The sequence below is a fragment of the Augochlora pura genome, chromosome 6, assembly GCF_028453695.1.
Source record: "Augochlora pura isolate Apur16 chromosome 6, APUR_v2.2.1, whole genome shotgun sequence".
In the NCBI taxonomy this organism is placed as follows: domain Eukaryota; kingdom Metazoa; phylum Arthropoda; class Insecta; order Hymenoptera; family Halictidae; genus Augochlora; species Augochlora pura.
The window spans coordinates 11,104,555-11,120,912 of record NC_135777.1 but is presented as its reverse complement, the minus strand read 5'-3'; the positions used below and the strand labels follow the sequence as shown (position 1 = coordinate 11,120,912).

Genomic DNA, 16,358 nt, shown 5'->3' with positions numbered 1-16,358 from the left:
TTCCTCATCGTCCACGTCCTCAGGCATTCGTCCAGCGTACGCTGTGGTTCCTCCGAACGAGTTCTCCGAAGGTGTGACTGGGAGTTTTGCGCCGGTAGACATAAAGAGCAGACCGTATTACGAAAATGATTCAATCCTTTTATTAATCTTTATCAATGGCTTAATTCTCGTAATGATTTTGACAATGCTTGCACTTCGAGACGTTTATGTATGTATGTATGTATGCATGTATGTATGTATGTATGTATGCATGTATGTATGTATGCATGTATGTATATAAGCATGTATGTATGTATGCATGGATGTATGTACGTATGCATGTATGTACGTATGTTTGTATGTATGTATGTATGTGTATACGGCACGCAACATACCTAATGATTCACGTAACGGCTCGATGCTCTCGGTCTAGGCGCACGCGTTCATTTAACGTTTAACGTTTTTTGTCTTATGGTGCGATGTGGCTCGCGGGTTGGTTGCTCGGTTCTTCTGGTTCGTCTTCTGGTAATCGAGAGAATGAATTGGTTCGGTGTTCCGGAGGCTTAGTGGCTGACGCTTCGAGTACTCCTGTCGTCCGCGACGCTCAACGCTGGAGATTTCTGAAAGGAAGCAAACGCGGACAGGTGTGTGTGAGAGAGAGAGAGAGAGAACGCAGACGGTCGGACCGCTTTGAAAAACGACGGCGAACCGTAAACGAATACGTACGACCCTCTCGATTATGTCCTCCGCGGCGTTCACTTTCGCTGGTCTCGCTGGAATTCCTTTCCTCGGCTCCTTGTCCATCTTATGAATCATCTTGTAGACGCTCGAGTTCATCAGGTGGTCGTAGTTGGGCAGCGCCGTCTTCTCGTACTTCTTGAAGTTCACTCTGCTCGATGGGATCAATCGGAATATAAGCATCGGTAACATGTTCGGGCAGCGACTCGGAAATTCGTGGCGCGCATCGATCGTCGGTGAATCATGGAACAATTTCCCGAGACGATCGTGGCGAACACGATGAGTCAGATAGAAAATCCGTGGCTCGGGGCCGAATTCAAGTGAAAGGAGCTAATTGAAACCCGGCCGGATTCCGATAAGGTGCGACGGGATGCTTACCCTAGGGCTCTGCCTCGAATAACTTCCGCCTGGGAAGATAGAACCTCGGCGATCATTTCGTCGTTGAAGAAATCGTTCGGACACCTCCATCTGCGGCCCAGAGTGAGCTCGACCTGCTTAGCCTGCGGCCACATGTCCTGCGAGGCTTTCCTTCCTCTCTGTTGCATTCTCTGCTGGAAGATGCGAAATCTAGCGTCATTCTCAGGAGCAGAGGGGAAGCAGGCGGGGGGTTTCTCTCGAGGAATGCTCGCGCGACAAGACAAGGGTTACCGGAGGAGGAATTCGCGTTGCGGGGCTCGATGCTCGATGCTCGAGGCCTCGGGCTTGCGGATCGGGCCTGAGGCCCGTGGCTCGGGGGCCGTGGACCGGGGACCCGGGGTACACGTACACGTGCAACACGCGTGACACGGATACTTTCGCTCCGCGAAGTTTAAGGACTTGGGAGCTCAAGGGCAGCGATCGGCACTTTTCAACATCGGACAGCTTGCGCGCGGTATCACCGGGAACGTTTAATGGACGGCTGTTAATTCTTATGTTGGAAGTACGCGAGGAATATCTCGCGGACCAGAGAGTAAAAGACAGTAGAAGAAAGATAGATAGATAGAGAGAGAGAGAGAGAGAGTGAGTGAGGAAGAGAGAGAGAGAGAGAGAGAGAGAGATCAGGGTACGGTTCGAGCAGCGATTACAGTAGAATCCACGGGGCAACATCGATGCGATTAAAACGTAGTAAATCCACGGGGTGGGCCGCGGGCGGTACGAGACGGGGTACACAACACGATCACGCATTCCACATCGGTTTCCAGAATACCTGCAACTCCTGAATTACTTGATCTTTCGGCGAGAGTTTTGGGTCGGGTTCGAAACTTCCTACAAGTTGTTCGACAATCGGTAATTATCATCAATCATAGGCGACCCGTTCACGACGGATCTCCCCGCGGTAAGAGAGGAGATCGGCGCGGCGATCGAACCGAAGATAAGAGAGAGATTTACCGTGGGACGGGGCCGGGCTCGGCGACTTGATAACTTTCGTCTCGTACGAGACCACGAACTTTTTCACCCTGCTGCCCTCCTCGCTCTTCACCGACAGCGTGCCCTCGAGCTCCTGCGTCTCGGTCTCCTCCTCGTCCTCCTCCACGGTCTGCGAGACGACTCGCTCGTGCTGCTGTTCGTCGTAGTACGCGGTGTACGAGAAGTCCTCTGTGAAGTCGGTCTCCTCCGTCTCTTCCTCGTGCTCCACCTGCTCCTCCTCCTGCTCGTCCTCCGACTGTTTCGTCTCCTCTTCTTCCTCTGAAACGTCACCGTGACAATGCATTCGGGGTGATTCCATAGATCCGTCCGAGGAAGGTATCGATCGATGTCAATGGATCCGGAATGTATTGATTGACAGGATAGTTGCAGGGAAAGGGAGGATTGGCGGCGGTTGGTGTAACAAATGGGTGGTTTGATCTCGCTCGAGCCATCGGCGAACGAAACAAGTACGGCATAGAAACGATAGATTGCGCGAGATAGAGTGCTCGACGCGCTCACGACTATCCTTGGCACTGATTCAAAATCGAAATTCGTGAAATTCGAAAATATTCGCGTATACTCTCTCGAGCCGTACCGATCGAGGCCTTAGCGACGCAACGTTAGCCAGCGAGCTTACCTCGTGAGGTCTTCTCGTTCTCGTCGGTGGCGCCGTTTTGCACGCCGTTTTGCACGCCACTCAGCTCCATGATCTTTTGCAGTTGCTCCGAAACGATTCTTAGGTGACTCTCGATTTCGCTTGGGAGCTGCTTTAACGACAGTAGCTGCTGCTGCACGTTCTCCAGCTGCTTCTCCAGGTTGATCTCCGTGCTGACTAGCTCCTTGATCTTCTCCCGATCAACCTTCGATGCGACATCCGCCATCTCTTTTTCGATCTCGCTGATCACCGTTTCCCTGGCCGATCGCTGAATGCTGCAGGTCTCTTCCTCGCGAGAAACTTCCGGTTCGGGGCTCGCCTGTTCGAGGATGTCCTCTTGAGACCGCTGATCAGCCTCGCTGTCAGGCTTCGCGGACTCCGCCTTCGATTCGGGACGCGAGTCGACCTCGCGTTCCTGGTCAGATCGATAGCCGGGTTCTGGTGTCGTCTAAATTCAGAGAAACCACTAGAAAACTTCGGCACGCCGTGGGCAGCAGCGATGCTCGGCGCCATCGTTTGTTTGTTCGACCGCGTAAACCAACCGAAATGCACACAGAAACTTTCCTTTCCGGCCTTCATTCGCGTCGCCCTCGGGCACCGTCACGATTTTCTCTAATGTCCAGCCAGATTTCATGAGGATTTCAAAAAGAATCCGCCAAATACGTTCTTTGCTTTTTCAGCCACTCGAGAACAAATATACGCCTGTGTCGCACAACGCTTACGCGGCTTGTACCACTTTACTTTACCCTCCTCTACAAGGTGTACTCGATACACGGGCATGTACTCGAATAATAGACACGCGTGACACAAACGTGACTTCTTGAGGCAGAAAAAGAGAGAAAGAGAGATACTCACCGGTTCCGCGTGCATTCGGGTTCGTTTCCGGGAAGCGGACAGGATTATCGGGATAAGTAGCCGTTTCCAGATAGCTGAGTCCCAACGGCAGCCTCGATTGAAATCTGTTAAGGGTTTATCGAGATTCTATGGCTCTGGATCCATCCAAACATACGCATTTTATTTCGAACGTGCTGGGTACTCTTTTTTTTATCTTTTTTCTTTTTACTTCTATTCGTGTACGTACATTGACAATGAGAGTGTGTATATGGTGAGACAGAGACATTGTACATGCATCGATCCGACATTTGAAAAGTTCTACTCTGCACTCGTTCGGACCAGACGCGCGGATCGAGTCAGCTACGAGTATACTGCACTACGATTACACATAACATGTCGGGCTGCGCGACAAATCGATCTAATTCCGACCCCGGGAATCGTCACGGTGTTATTATTGCTAATGTTAGAACGAACAAAAAAGTTCTCCGCATCCGGCTCTGGGAACAAGTTGCCTCTAGCTACGAGTAAACACGTTATGCGGTTACACTGGACAAGAAGATACAAGAACAACAACAACAACAACACACATTACGAATAACCAACACCATTTTTCGTCTTGTGTTCCTACGCGTTTACGGGCGGGCCACAATAATATCGTCCCGAGGCTTGCTCGGCGAAAGCTAAGGTAAATCGGCAAAAAGCGGCGCTGCGGACGATCGAGCGAGAATCGAGCAGATTACTTGTACAGGTAGAGCAAGATGATCGAAGTGCAGGGTACGAACGCGTACGCCACCAGCCTCGTAAAGTCGACGCCGATGCGGTTCGTCAGGCCCTCGTAGAGGATCGTCGGGACGAAAGACAACCTGCGACCGTCGCGATCCACGTCGAGGCTGGTCGCTTTCTTCTCGGCGATCACCGGCCGATCGGCGGATCGGCCGGTAATTTTGGCTGGGAGCCGATCAAGGACAAGGTCTCGCAGAAAAGCGAACGAGCTCGTCTCGGAATCGCTGGCTCGGCAGCAGGGTCTCGAGAGGCGTCTGCTGCCACGGTGGAACACCTCCGTTGATATGAAGTCTTTCGAGGAGCGAACCAGATCGGAGAACGCGGCGCGGTCCTCTCGATCCGAAAGACAGCTCCGCGAGCCGAGCGCCGACGAATCGGAAATGGCTCGTAGGATCTGGTCGCGAAGGTAGCCCACGATCACGCCAAGCGACTCGAAGTGCTTCTTCAGAATACGCTCGCCATAGCGAGTCCGAGGGAACAGCTTTCTCTTCGAGGACACGACGAAAGGGCGCGTCGCGGCGCGCGAGAACAGACCGTTCTGCAGACACTTCTCCACGTATCGACCTTTCATTTTAATCATCGAGCTCCTCCTTCTGTCGCGGCGCGGGACGTCTCTCGAGGACGAGACGCCCTTCAGATAGTTCACCAAACGTGCAACGTTCATCCAAAGGATACGCTGGAAGTAGCGACCCTTCAGATAGAATCGCTTGCGAATCACGGACTTGGCCGGATTCAGAGCATCCATGGAGCCGCCTTGCTCGAGATAGGCCAACAGGTCCGAGCGAAGACGAATAGCGACGAACTCGACGGTGCGCGCGAGGATCCTCTCCCCGTAGCGGGTCCTGCGCCAGGACACCTCCTTGCGCGAGACCAGCCTGTCGAACAGTCTGCTCGAAGAGAAGCTCTCCGGCTTGTCGAGGAGCCCGTCGACCATTCGCCTCATCCAGTTGTCCTCGCTCTTCAAATACGTCTCGAGGTAGCGACCTTTGACCCTGTACCTCGGCGATTTCTCGACGATATCACACCGCAATTCTTCTTTCGGCGCCTCGGAATCGAGCGGAACGTTCTCGACGACGTCCTGCTGCGGTTGCTCTCGGAACGAGGACTTGGCTCTGACCGGTTTCTTAGCGTCCGAGAGGCTCTTTTTTCCGAACAAGCAGCGCCGGAAATAATGGCCCCTCGTGTAGAAACCTTTCGACTTTCGTTTGATCAAGGGCCGCCGCGCCGCAACTGCGGCCTCTCTGCGCTTCGAGGGTTGCGCCGGCGCGACGGCTTCCAAGTGCCCGACAACGACGGTTTCCGGTTCGATTACGATCGGAGGGGACGAAGTCGAGGGAAACTCGAGCGATTCGGAATCGACTACCTCGAGCTGCTCGATAGAATGCAGCTCGCACGACTTGTCCTCGCCGAGAGGGAGGATCGTCTCCTCGATTCTCACCACCGTTTCGCAACTGGCCATGTTTACCTCGGGGGTCGGGGGCTCCGGGGTCTTTGGCTCTTCCGGCTTGAGCAAGCCCTTCTCCAGCAGCCGGTCGGTCACAGTCCTCTTCTTCTGCTTGGTGATCACCACCCGGTAAGACTCGACTTCGATCTCCTCGCCCTCCTCCTCCTTCTTGCGCGGCTGCGGGATCGGCCGCTGCGGCTTCTGCAGGAATACCGACGTGCGTCTCAGCTGTTCGACCAACGGTGGCTCCGCTGTCGCGATATTCTGCAGCTCCTCGATCACCTTCGACTGCTTCAGCACCGTCGCCCGGGGTCGGAGCTTCTTGAAGTTCACCCTGAAACGCGACAGCCGGGATCAGCTAGCTGCCACTCCGCCAAGGCGTCTGCCACCTCACGAATTTTACCCGAGCGTTAAACAGTTAGTGTGAAGCAGGGCCCGGGATTAAGTGCACGCAACTCGGTGACGCAGAGGGCTACATCTTCCGACTCCTGCCGCAGTGTCTCGCTCCCTCGTATCGTCTCTTTCGGCACATCGGGCGCGTGGGCCCGTTGCTTCGTGTGCGTGTGCGTAGCATTTAGGCGACTACGGGTGAACGAGACGCGCGACGGAAGCGAAGAGGCGTAACCCCCGATATCGCCGAGGCCTAGTATGTACATATAGAGCAACGAGGAACGGAAGGAACGAAGAATCTCTACCCCAAAACTCCTTTGTCGTCGAGCAGCTCCTCTTCCTCGAGAATCAACTGAGCGATCTCGTCGTCTGTGAGATTCTGATTCGGCACGATCTCGCTGTTCTCGTCTTTTGGTTTGTCCGGGAGCGGTTCCACTTCTGGCTTGGCCTCCTCCGCGGTCTTCTCCTCGTACGTGATCTCCTCGTACTGCTCGACCACCGTCTCCTCCTTCAAGATCTGCTCCGGGAATACCGGCGGCAGTTCCGCTAGCTAACAAACGAACCACCTCGTGGTCAACGGTCTGGTCGTAACTGGGTTTGGATTAGGAAAGGACCGAGGGCTCGAGATTATTCTTAACCCGTTATCCGCATCGGGAGAAACAGTTCTATTTTGCTTATCGTGAGAGAGAGAGATAGAATGATAGAGTGTGCGCGAGCTCGATCGGTGCGATCGATGATCGGTTAGCGGGTTAAGCAACGGCCGGCTCGAACGATTCGAGAGGTACGTACGGGAATCTTGTACGGGACGATGTTCTCCTCGGACAGCCCCTCCAGAGCCTTTTGTGGATCTCCTTCTCTGCGGCAACAATCGCGTCGATTAATGGCTGGCCGATTTAGACGATGGAATCGGTGGAATCGATAGAATGGCACGACGACGCGTCCTCGCGTTTTCCGTGCTCGATCTAGTTTACGATCTCGTTTGTGCTTGCGGCAAAGTGCGCGATAGGCCGGAGCGAAGCGAAGCGAACTTTGGAATTGGGAACGGGCGACGATTTTAACTCGGTTTTCGGCGAGCCTGGCCGACTACGAGCCGGTTCACGCGCGAAACGGTAATGAGAGGGATCGGGGAACAAACGCGCGAGGAGTAAATGCCAGCAATAAAATCGCCGACCAATGATAAACAGATTTCATTCTGGGTCACCTATTTATAAGTGTTGCAATCCCGTTGCCTCACGTTGCCCGTAACGCCGGGATACTCTGGCCCCGACGTATTATTATAATATACGAAGCCGTACAGGGCCACAGCGACCACATTCCCGAAGATCATCCTTCTCCGCGGAAACGAAACGTCGAAGCGTGTCGGTCGAATCGAAGAAATAATACGCGAACAAGATGGAATATTATTAAACCAGCGGCATCGGCGCGGTTGGTCGCCGCGCGAACGCGCGTCGCAGATAAATTCGCTATAGGTGAATCATCCGAGAAAATTCTCGGGGCAAAAGTAGTTCAAGTTAAGCTTCACGGTCCAAGCGGACCGAGACGATGCGCAACGTGTCGTTGACATTGGGACAAGGACCATTGTTGCGTCACTATCGATTCGGCGGACCGCTTCCGGTCGCTCGTCGACGCCCATTCAGAATTCGCGCGTGCTTTGTTTGCGGTTTATTTGATGCGATTGTCGCGGTAAACCCGCGAGTTTACTCACCGCTGTATCCCAAGAACGAAATTATTGCCCGCTCGCACCACCTCTTCGTGCGCCTGACCGTGGGTCAAGCTGCCGATCGCCTGGTCGTTCAATCGGACCACGACGTCGCCGACCTTCAAGCCCATGCATTCTGCGAGGCTCCCCTCTGTCACCTGCCAAACACGTTCCATTTACGTTCGTCTCTGTTTTATCGTAATCCTCGTTCCGGATGAAGAACCATTTGAAACAATTGTACAATTAACACTTTAGCGACCGGTAGCCTATTAATCGGCTTTTTCCCCCGAACGGTGGCCTTTGAATCGATTATCACATTAACCAATAATTTGATATCTATTATTGAGATCAATGTATTAAATTCTACTACCGTAAGCTTCACTGTTATTATATAATTTTTTAAATTAAATATCTTTCGCGATTAATCAAATAAATAAAATGGAAATAGAAACGAAAATTTAACATTGAGCTAAAATTTTACGACCCAATGGCCGGTCGGTAAAGTGTTAAAAAACCTCGAAATAAAACTTGACGTAACTTGACAAAACTTAACGCGTTATCTCTTCGATGTAGTACAGTCGTTAAAGATTGTGGTACATTGTCGTGTCAGACTCGAGATGAAGTTGACAAATACAATTTGTTAATCGAGTGTTATGACTAGAGTGCGGATTGCATGCATTTATGACAAAACTAAGTAATTGGAATTGAAGAATTTTTAAGGTATTTGAATATACCATTAAACTTATTCTAACTTATTAAAATAATTGCAAAATGATATAAATATCTATGCAGCTCCTGTACTTGTAAATACTATACGGACAATTTTGATTTTGCATAAAATTCCGCAGTTATGACCAACTTCTTTTCTTTGGTCATCATTAAATGTAGTCACACAACGAATGTAATATTTTCTTTTCTCCAAAAATCGTTTACGATAGAAACAATACCGGTAGCTGCAGCCATGAAGAAAATTACACGGCACGGGGTTAAGCAACAATATGAAATTTCGTTTAATAAATGAAATTCGCGGGACAGCAATTAATGAAACTAGTTTAAAATTCCGCGAGAATTGCCGCGACTGTGGTTTGCGCTACCGATAACGTAGACCCTGTCACAGGAAGACGCAAAAATCCCCACTTTACCGTTGCGTTGAAACGCCGACCCCTGGGAGCATGCAACCAGCCGTGCTACTTCGCATCTGTGCGGCCGTCGGTTACGGGATCGCGTTGTTGTTAGTCGTTCAAAATTTCTGGTGCGCATTGTTACGTGACCCAGACACGAGACTATAACTCGCCGCAAACATATCCATGGAGGATGCACTCGAAATAACGTGAAATCGATCGTAACTAGAAGTACGTACTCTGATGACAGTCAGTGGCTGCGGGAAGTCGCTCCCGCCCGCCAATCGAAATCCCCATGGTGTGTTGTCGAATTTCGTGAACTTGATGCTGATAGCCATGATGTTCTACATCTGTAAAAGTCACGTGATCACGAAAATCCCATGGAAATGCGATCGAATCCGTTGGAGTGTCGAGAGACCGCAAGTATCCTACCCCCGGGTGGATTGTCCGCGATCTCGACGATGTTTCCGCTCGGTTCGATTCGTTTCGATTATGTAACGCAAGAGAAACGAAATTGGGTGCGGGCTTAAGTTAGGAGGTTTATTTGCGAGCTTGTGTTTCCTCGAATCACAAACGTACTAAATACCGCGCGTACCGCACCGGAGCCGCGCTATTCGAACCCGAGAGCCTCGATCTTGGCGCGTGTTCGATCGATCGCGCGAGTTCGCGGTCATCCGCATCTCTTCAGCTTTCGACTCTTTTCTTATTCCGCCGAAGACTATAGGATTCGAACGGTTATACTTAAGCGCACTCGGAAATAGAAAGGAATCGAATTCCTCGATGAAAAGGGAACGATTGCCAACGCGTTGAAAGGCTCGACGGTTCGCCGGAACCATTTCTTTTTAGTTTTCGAGGACCGGTACGTTTTTTCGTGGGACCGGTTCTCGACTGCGACACGTCGCGACGGCGTTTCTGTCGACGATGGTTAAAAGATAGTAAACGAGGAACATGAGCAAAAAGGCAACGGTACGCAGCGGTGGCCGCGAGGAATTCGTAGTATGTACGCGGAAGTGGCCGCACGCGTCGCCCGAAACGAATATAGTCGAGCGGTGCGCGAATTTTCTCAATGATTTCTGCCCTATCCATCTCTCTCGCTCTTCATCTTTCTCTTTCCATCCCTTTCATACTCTTTCCCTTTCTCGCTCTGTCTCGTCTATCGGTTACTTCTGATTACTTGCCAGTAAGTATCGCGAGAGGAACTGTCGCAGGGAACGGTGCACCACGACGCACAGGGTAATTGCACACCGAGGAAAATTACTATATCACCAGATTCATCGAGCGCGAAACCGAGTCGGATCGGTTACGGCGGAAACGAACTCGATCGTACGAACCGGCTGACTCTCGAACACGCACGAAACGGTGTCACGATAAAGTTTGCCAGGAGGCGATCGCAACTGCCGACTCGAACGCCACAAATACACGACCCCTTCTCCCCCCAGCAACCCTCCTCTGATGCTCCCCTTGCTACCCAATCGGAAAACAGCAGGAAGCAGGCTCGATCTATTTACTGATCGATTTATTTAGATTCGGGTCCTCGATTTCCTCCTCGTCCTACCAAGAGATACGTTTCGCTTCACCATACCGCGCTCTTGTCCACGCCGATCTACGTTTATCCCGTTGCCACCGATCCGCGATTCGAACAGGATCGCTGTATCGAAAAGGAAGACAGGTATAATCATGGAGAAAAAGTATACTTAAATAACGTCCGTTTAATTCCACAATTAAACTGAATACACACCGTGTATTGAAATGCTCGTGTATACGTCACGCTCGTCACGTTTTACAGAATAATGTATATTACGTCTATTTCTAAAAGAAAATCGAACCGATTTAGTCCATTGAAAACTATTTTACCCTAACGTCCGGTTCAGTGAGTCGACGGAACGCTTCAAGTTTTCGGTTTCTTCGCGCTAGACGGTCCATCCTGGCCTGCTTCGTCGGGTTGGAAGATCGTTTTCGGTTGTGTCTTTTTGTAGGCTGGGGCTATCCAGTATGGATTTTCTTCAGCCACTTTGGCGTACTTAAGGATCGCTTCTCGCGGATCTTGGTCGTCCTCTATCCTCTTGCTTAGACCCAAGTTTCGAATTACATACGAGCTAAGTGTTCCTCCGGAGGAGGCGACTCTTCCTCCCTGACCCGAAGTGATCGGTAAGTCCGGCCTCCGTGATTTGACTGGATCCAACCGATCCTTCTCCATCTGCTTACGCACGGATTTCGGTCTGTCCTGTCTGAACAATGGCAGAGCGTGCGGCGTTATGATTTGCTGAGTGGACATCACCTCGATGAGCTTCTGTTTCATGTGTGTCTTCACTACGCACAGTTTCGCGCCTCTCAAACTCTTCTTTGAGTCGTAGTACACTTTAACTATACCGTTTCCGCAGCCAACGAATACCTGATTCAACTTCGGGTGCCACAATGTTTTGATTACGTGCGAGTTCGTCACGCTTATCTCGTTGACGAGGTCGAACGTCTTTGTATCGTAGAACAATACTCTTCCAGTGTTCTGACCCCTGTTCAAGGACTCCCCAGTAATCACGATCGAGTCGTCCGGATTGAACATACAGTCGGTCGTGTCGTACCGAGAATATAGGTTCCGGGCCTCGAAAACCGGAGATCTAAACGCCCTCAAGTCCCAGAGCTTGAGCGTGTCGTCGCAGCTCCTGGTCGCCAGCATGTGTCCGAGATACGAGAAACTCAAGCTCGATATCTCGGAACCTTGCGCGTGGGCATTCCTCTGAATCAACGACGGATTTACGAAATTTTTTCTATGATCCCACATCTGTATCGAACCGTCCACGCAACCGCAAGCAACCACTGTGCCTTCGCGGCTGTAGCCGCACGTGGTGGGTATAGTTTTCACTCCGTTTTGCGCCCTGCATTTGATTAGGTACTTGTGAGCACGCGGCCTATACAAAATCCATATCCTGCAGGTACTGTCTTGAGAACAGGTCATGTATTCTTCCTTTGTGAAAGGATGCCAACAGCCGCTGTTTAGTCCTGCTGTATGGCCTTTCGTACACGCCATATCAGTTATGTACTGATCGCCTTTTACCGTTTCGCATTTCTCGAAACCATCCCGATCCAGAACCTTTGCCTGTGCAGACCCCGATATTACCAATATAACGTCACCGGTCATGGAATACTGTAAACATTTTATTGGATGATTCTCGCAAGGTTGAAGAGTTCTAAAGCTCCGCATAGACGAATCCATGCCAGCAAAATCCCAAAAGCAAACGTCGTAATCGATCGAACCAGATGCTAATCTTGCTCCAGAGGGATCTGCTGCAATGGCAGTCACTGCTTTTGTACCGTGCGTCATTGTAACTTCATGACTACATGGAACCTTATCTCTTAACTGAGTTTCTTCGCTGTCAGAATCTTCTTCCTCATCCTCGTCGTTTTCATCATCGCTATCCTTTTGTTTTGTCGTTTTTCCTGAAGTTAAAGTGTCTTGAAGATCAGAAGGTACTGGAGGCCCAACCAAATCGTCGTCATCTTCGTCGCTGTCTTCTTTATCCTTATTACTTTTGTTAGATTCTTCCTCCAAGGATGTAACTGCAACTTCTGTACTTTTCTTCTCTTTATCATTGTCAGTTAGTTTGTTACTGTTAATAGTTTTTGATATATTTTCTAACATTTCTTGAACATCAAATGATTTGGCTTTTTTCCCAAAGCCAGTTATACCCATAACTTGTTTTAAGTTATGCGTTTCTTCCTCATCCTCCGGTTTAATTTCATTCATTTTGATTACATTAGTTTCTGGTAATTTCTTACCAAATGTACCAAATCCAGAACTTACATTTCCTTTGCTCTCCGAAGTTTGTTGTTGATTTAAATCCTTACTGATTTTTCCGAACGTTATAACCTTCTTTGTACTCATGTTTGTGGTTTATCTACAACATTTTAAAATTATGTTATAGATAATATAATTGCTTGTAGAAATATAATACAAATAAAAATATAGTGCTATAAAATAAATCTGTGTAGAGGTTATGTTACCTTATTTATTTCGATCTATGATATTCGTCAAATATATGATGTTCGTCAAATATCACATTTTTCTGTTTGTGCACATTTGACGTTATTTTATAGTCTGTCAATTTTATAGATTTATATCATATTTATCTAGCACAAATATATCTACTTGTTCTTATTTGAATGTACATCAAGATGACAACACGTGACTAATATTTGCACTGACAGCTGTCACGAACACTAACAGTTCTAATTTAATATTTTTAGTCTCAAACAGTTCATAATGATCCTGCATATCTACCTATATTTTTCTGTATTTATATTTACGCCATAAAAGCCTAGTTATTTTCGTAAATATTGAGGCTAGATGGTTTGTGCCAATTTCGATACAAGATACAATATTCAATACGGCACGAATTATGTGCTCGTCAAACTGCAAGAAAAGTGACGCCTCTCGCGGCTTTATTATGAAGTTCTGCTAGGGGTACGTACAGCGCCAAAAGGCATAGTGACAAATCGCTCAAGCTGTTCAGCAACGTGATCGACAAAGTAAGGAAAATTGTGGCAAATTTAGAGATAATTAACGTTTTTTATTTTATATCTATCTTATAACTATCTATTAGAACAAGAATATACGAAACGGGAATAATTTATATATTTACTTATTATTTAATTGATTTATGTACGATGCGAAGCAGTCTTGCATGCTATAAAAGGGTTGCAAGATGTAGGAGTCAATTAATTGTACATTACTTAAATGAAAATATTATTAAATGAAAGCATTCTGTTTAACAAGAAACTGAGATCACAAATTAACAAGTTAACAGTCATTAACATTATTTTGTCCTCATTGCGAGCGAGCGAGCGAGAGAGAGAGAGAGAGAGAGACATAGCAAGTGCTTGTGTCTGATCGGTAACCAAGTAAGAACAGGAAACTTGCCATTTGTCATGCGAACACACCGCTCAAAAATCTTTGCTAGGGTAATGAAATCGCAGTAATTGAGTAACGTACTCACACAGAGATGGCAGATCCTATCCCTCTAGTTGCACTGCATTTGATCGAATTTCATTTATTCATCACTTGCTTTCGACGTTTAATTTACAAAATACCAAACACTCAATCAAATTAAAAGTGTTAAGTAGAAATATTTAACTCAATTGTATTATTTATACAATATACCGATGGCGATAGTGGCCCCTCTTGCGGCGAAATATCGAAGCTTCAATCGAAAATCCATATAGCGCCAATAATCGTAGCGGCAGAACGCTCAAACTGTTGGGTAACGGATAATTACCGACTATTCTTCTTTGATTTTGCGCGTTCTGCCCTTGCGTGCAGGGAAGACTGCTGAACTCTTTTCATTCTTACATTGACAGATTTTATGTTATTTTCCACACACACACGCATTTTCCTTACTGAATGAACGATTTCTACCAATAACATATACATATATTCAGAGCATTTTTTATATTTACAATAGTAAAGAGATATTTCTCGTGTAATATGGATGCAAAAAATTCCCGTAAACAATTCTGTACCCTCAAAATATCCTTTTAACTTCTCGATAACTATATCTTAGTGGGAGCGATAATAAAGAAGAAAATAAAGGTATGGTACTATTCGACACTATTATTTATGAAAATTTATTCTACTACGTCTCCCATAGCTGTTCGATCATATGGAGTAGTGTTACCCTCTCTCTACCAAATTTTAATTCCTCCAGTGTCACAACTATTTCGGTAGATTCGACGTTATTGTTAGATCTTAATCGTTATATTTCCATTGCGTTTCACAGTCCGAATGATCGATCGGGGTTTGGGAGGAGAACACAATGTTGTCCGATGCGTGTGCCCTTCTCCACGATGGCTCGACTTAGCTCGGCTCGGCCATCAGCCATCGCAGCTCGAACGAGATGGACGCGGCAGATTTCTGATTTGGCAAGGGGTGGCATCGCTCCTGATGGAGAAGGAAAAGGGCAGCAGTTTGCGAGGGTGGCTACAAGCTATCGGGAAAGGGCCCCCATCGGCTACTGCACACTCCACGGCTATTTTTATGGTTTCTTCCGTACGCGGTCGATCATTCCAACTGTTGGCTGAGTCTGTTTCTTTCTTTTGCCTGGCTTATAGTTTTTCACATGTCCATTGCCATTTCATTACTTTCCAGTAGCAATTAAATTTTAGAAACATATGTCCAAATACAATTGCAAATGCGGTAGTCGGTAGTGCTCACGGCAGTCTCCATTTGACGAAGATATACAAATAGTGAATCTTCGCAGTACCGGTGATTAGGTATTCACGGCAAGTCCTAATACCAGGTCCAAATGTTTTGAAGTAAAATTTTATTATTATTGTTCTGCTGTTGTGTACAAGAATAGACGTATACCCTTGTAAGGAAGAACTACTGTTCAACCTACAAAAAATACAGTTTTTCCAGAAGGAAAAATCCATGCCCATGAATTTTCGTGCAAATTCTAATCTTTTAACTTTGTTTTGTCCAAGCTAATTGTTTTTTCGAAACATTATTTGAATATTTTCCGGATAAACTTTCTTTTTCAAATACGTTTTTCTGACTGTAGCAATTTTTGATGCATTTTTCTTCGAGTCTTCTTTTATTTGGCGTAAATCATACCTTTTATCATATTCATTTAAAATTTTCTTATTACCTTTTTTGTTGCTTCGTAATGCGATTTTCATTTACGTAACTTTTTACAGTATATTGCCCTACAATCCATTTTTTATTTACTATTTTTGCAATTTCTCGGTGAGAAATCCTTTGATTACAATGGAAAATTACATGTTTTTGTTCTTTTAACGTTGTCTACTTCTTTTCTATTTTCCGTTTTGACTAAAAAAAACGCTTCAAATGTGTAGCAGCGCTTCCCTTAACATTTAATGAGGAAAATAATATTAAGAAACGATTAAGAAAACATTTTTTAGTTCCGAGCAAGGCTCCGAACAATTTGGAAAGCAAGATTACACTCAAGCGCGTCGTAAGAATTATTTGTGGCGTATTAGGGCGACGTTCGTCTCAATAGACTGCAATGTCACCCATGAGGTATTATTGTTAATGGCTTTTTTTGTCAGTGGTATCCCCTGTAAGACATTCCACTGTTTCGCGTGATAACTTCGGATCACAGATAAATATATTCCACTTCGTTGGATATTTACAAAATTTTAACCATAAATTCTTATTTCAGTAGATCAACTTTTGCCTGGCAAACGTGTTGTCGCATCATCTAAAATTGTTTGAGAGACCTTTGAAGACTAGGAAAAATGCCAATCCTGGAATGATTACACTTTTCTTCCAAAATTACATATTTTACGTTATTATCCAGAGAAATATGTGGGAAAAGA

At 47.3% G+C, this 16,358-nt stretch overlaps 2 protein-coding genes across 6 annotated transcripts; both read right to left on the bottom strand.

Annotated features, from left to right (window-relative positions):
• Positions 1 to 217: 217 nt before the first annotated feature.
• Positions 218 to 10,657, bottom strand: LOC144471574 (uncharacterized). 5 transcript variants are annotated; one of them, XM_078183744.1, is made up of 11 exons: positions 9,269 to 10,657; positions 7,915 to 8,066; positions 6,999 to 7,065; positions 6,515 to 6,759; positions 5,841 to 6,153; positions 2,741 to 3,206; positions 2,086 to 2,382; positions 1,908 to 1,962; positions 1,096 to 1,263; positions 706 to 868; positions 218 to 599 (listed from the first exon to the last, which is right to left on the bottom strand). In XM_078183744.1, exons 1-11 carry the CDS (start codon positions 9,365 to 9,367, stop codon positions 543 to 545), a joined length of 2,082 nt encoding a protein of 693 aa, XP_078039870.1. In that variant the 5' UTR covers positions 9,368 to 10,657; the 3' UTR covers positions 218 to 542. The 5 variants fall into 5 exon arrangements, 2 of the variants coding, with proteins under 2 accessions (XP_078039870.1, XP_078039869.1); XR_013494310.1 differs by lacking the exons at positions 218 to 599; positions 1,908 to 1,962 and having other exon boundaries at positions 728 to 868; positions 1,096 to 1,268; XR_013494311.1 differs by lacking the exons at positions 218 to 599; positions 1,908 to 1,962 and having other exon boundaries at positions 728 to 868; positions 1,096 to 1,265.
• A 61-nt stretch (positions 10,658 to 10,718) lies between these two features.
• Positions 10,719 to 13,397, bottom strand: LOC144471552 (gastrulation defective protein 1 homolog). The gene is made up of 2 exons (XM_078183699.1): positions 13,029 to 13,397; positions 10,719 to 12,922 (listed from the first exon to the last, which is right to left on the bottom strand). The coding sequence occupies exon 2, from the start codon at positions 12,907 to 12,909 to the stop codon at positions 10,918 to 10,920; it is 1,992 nt and encodes a 663-aa protein (XP_078039825.1). The 5' UTR covers positions 12,910 to 12,922; positions 13,029 to 13,397; the 3' UTR covers positions 10,719 to 10,917.
• Between the last annotated feature and the right edge of the window lie 2,961 nt (positions 13,398 to 16,358).

Excerpts from the sequence above, each read along its gene's own strand:
- LOC144471574 (XM_078183743.1), bottom strand. The coding sequence starts at position 9,367 with ATGGCTATCAGCATCAAGTTCACGAAATTCGACAACACACCATGGGGA. Across the intron at positions 6,760-6,998 it reads TCGTCCCGTACAAGATTCCC|CTAGCGGAACTGCCGCCGGT; the intron begins GTACGTACCTCT and ends TTCGTTTGTTAG. Across the intron at positions 6,154-6,514 it reads GACGACAAAGGAGTTTTGGG|GGTGAACTTCAAGAAGCTCC; the intron begins GTAGAGATTCTT and ends GTCGCGTTTCAG.
- LOC144471552 (XM_078183699.1), bottom strand. The coding sequence starts at position 12,909 with ATGAGTACAAAGAAGGTTATAACGTTCGGAAAAATCAGTAAGGATTTA.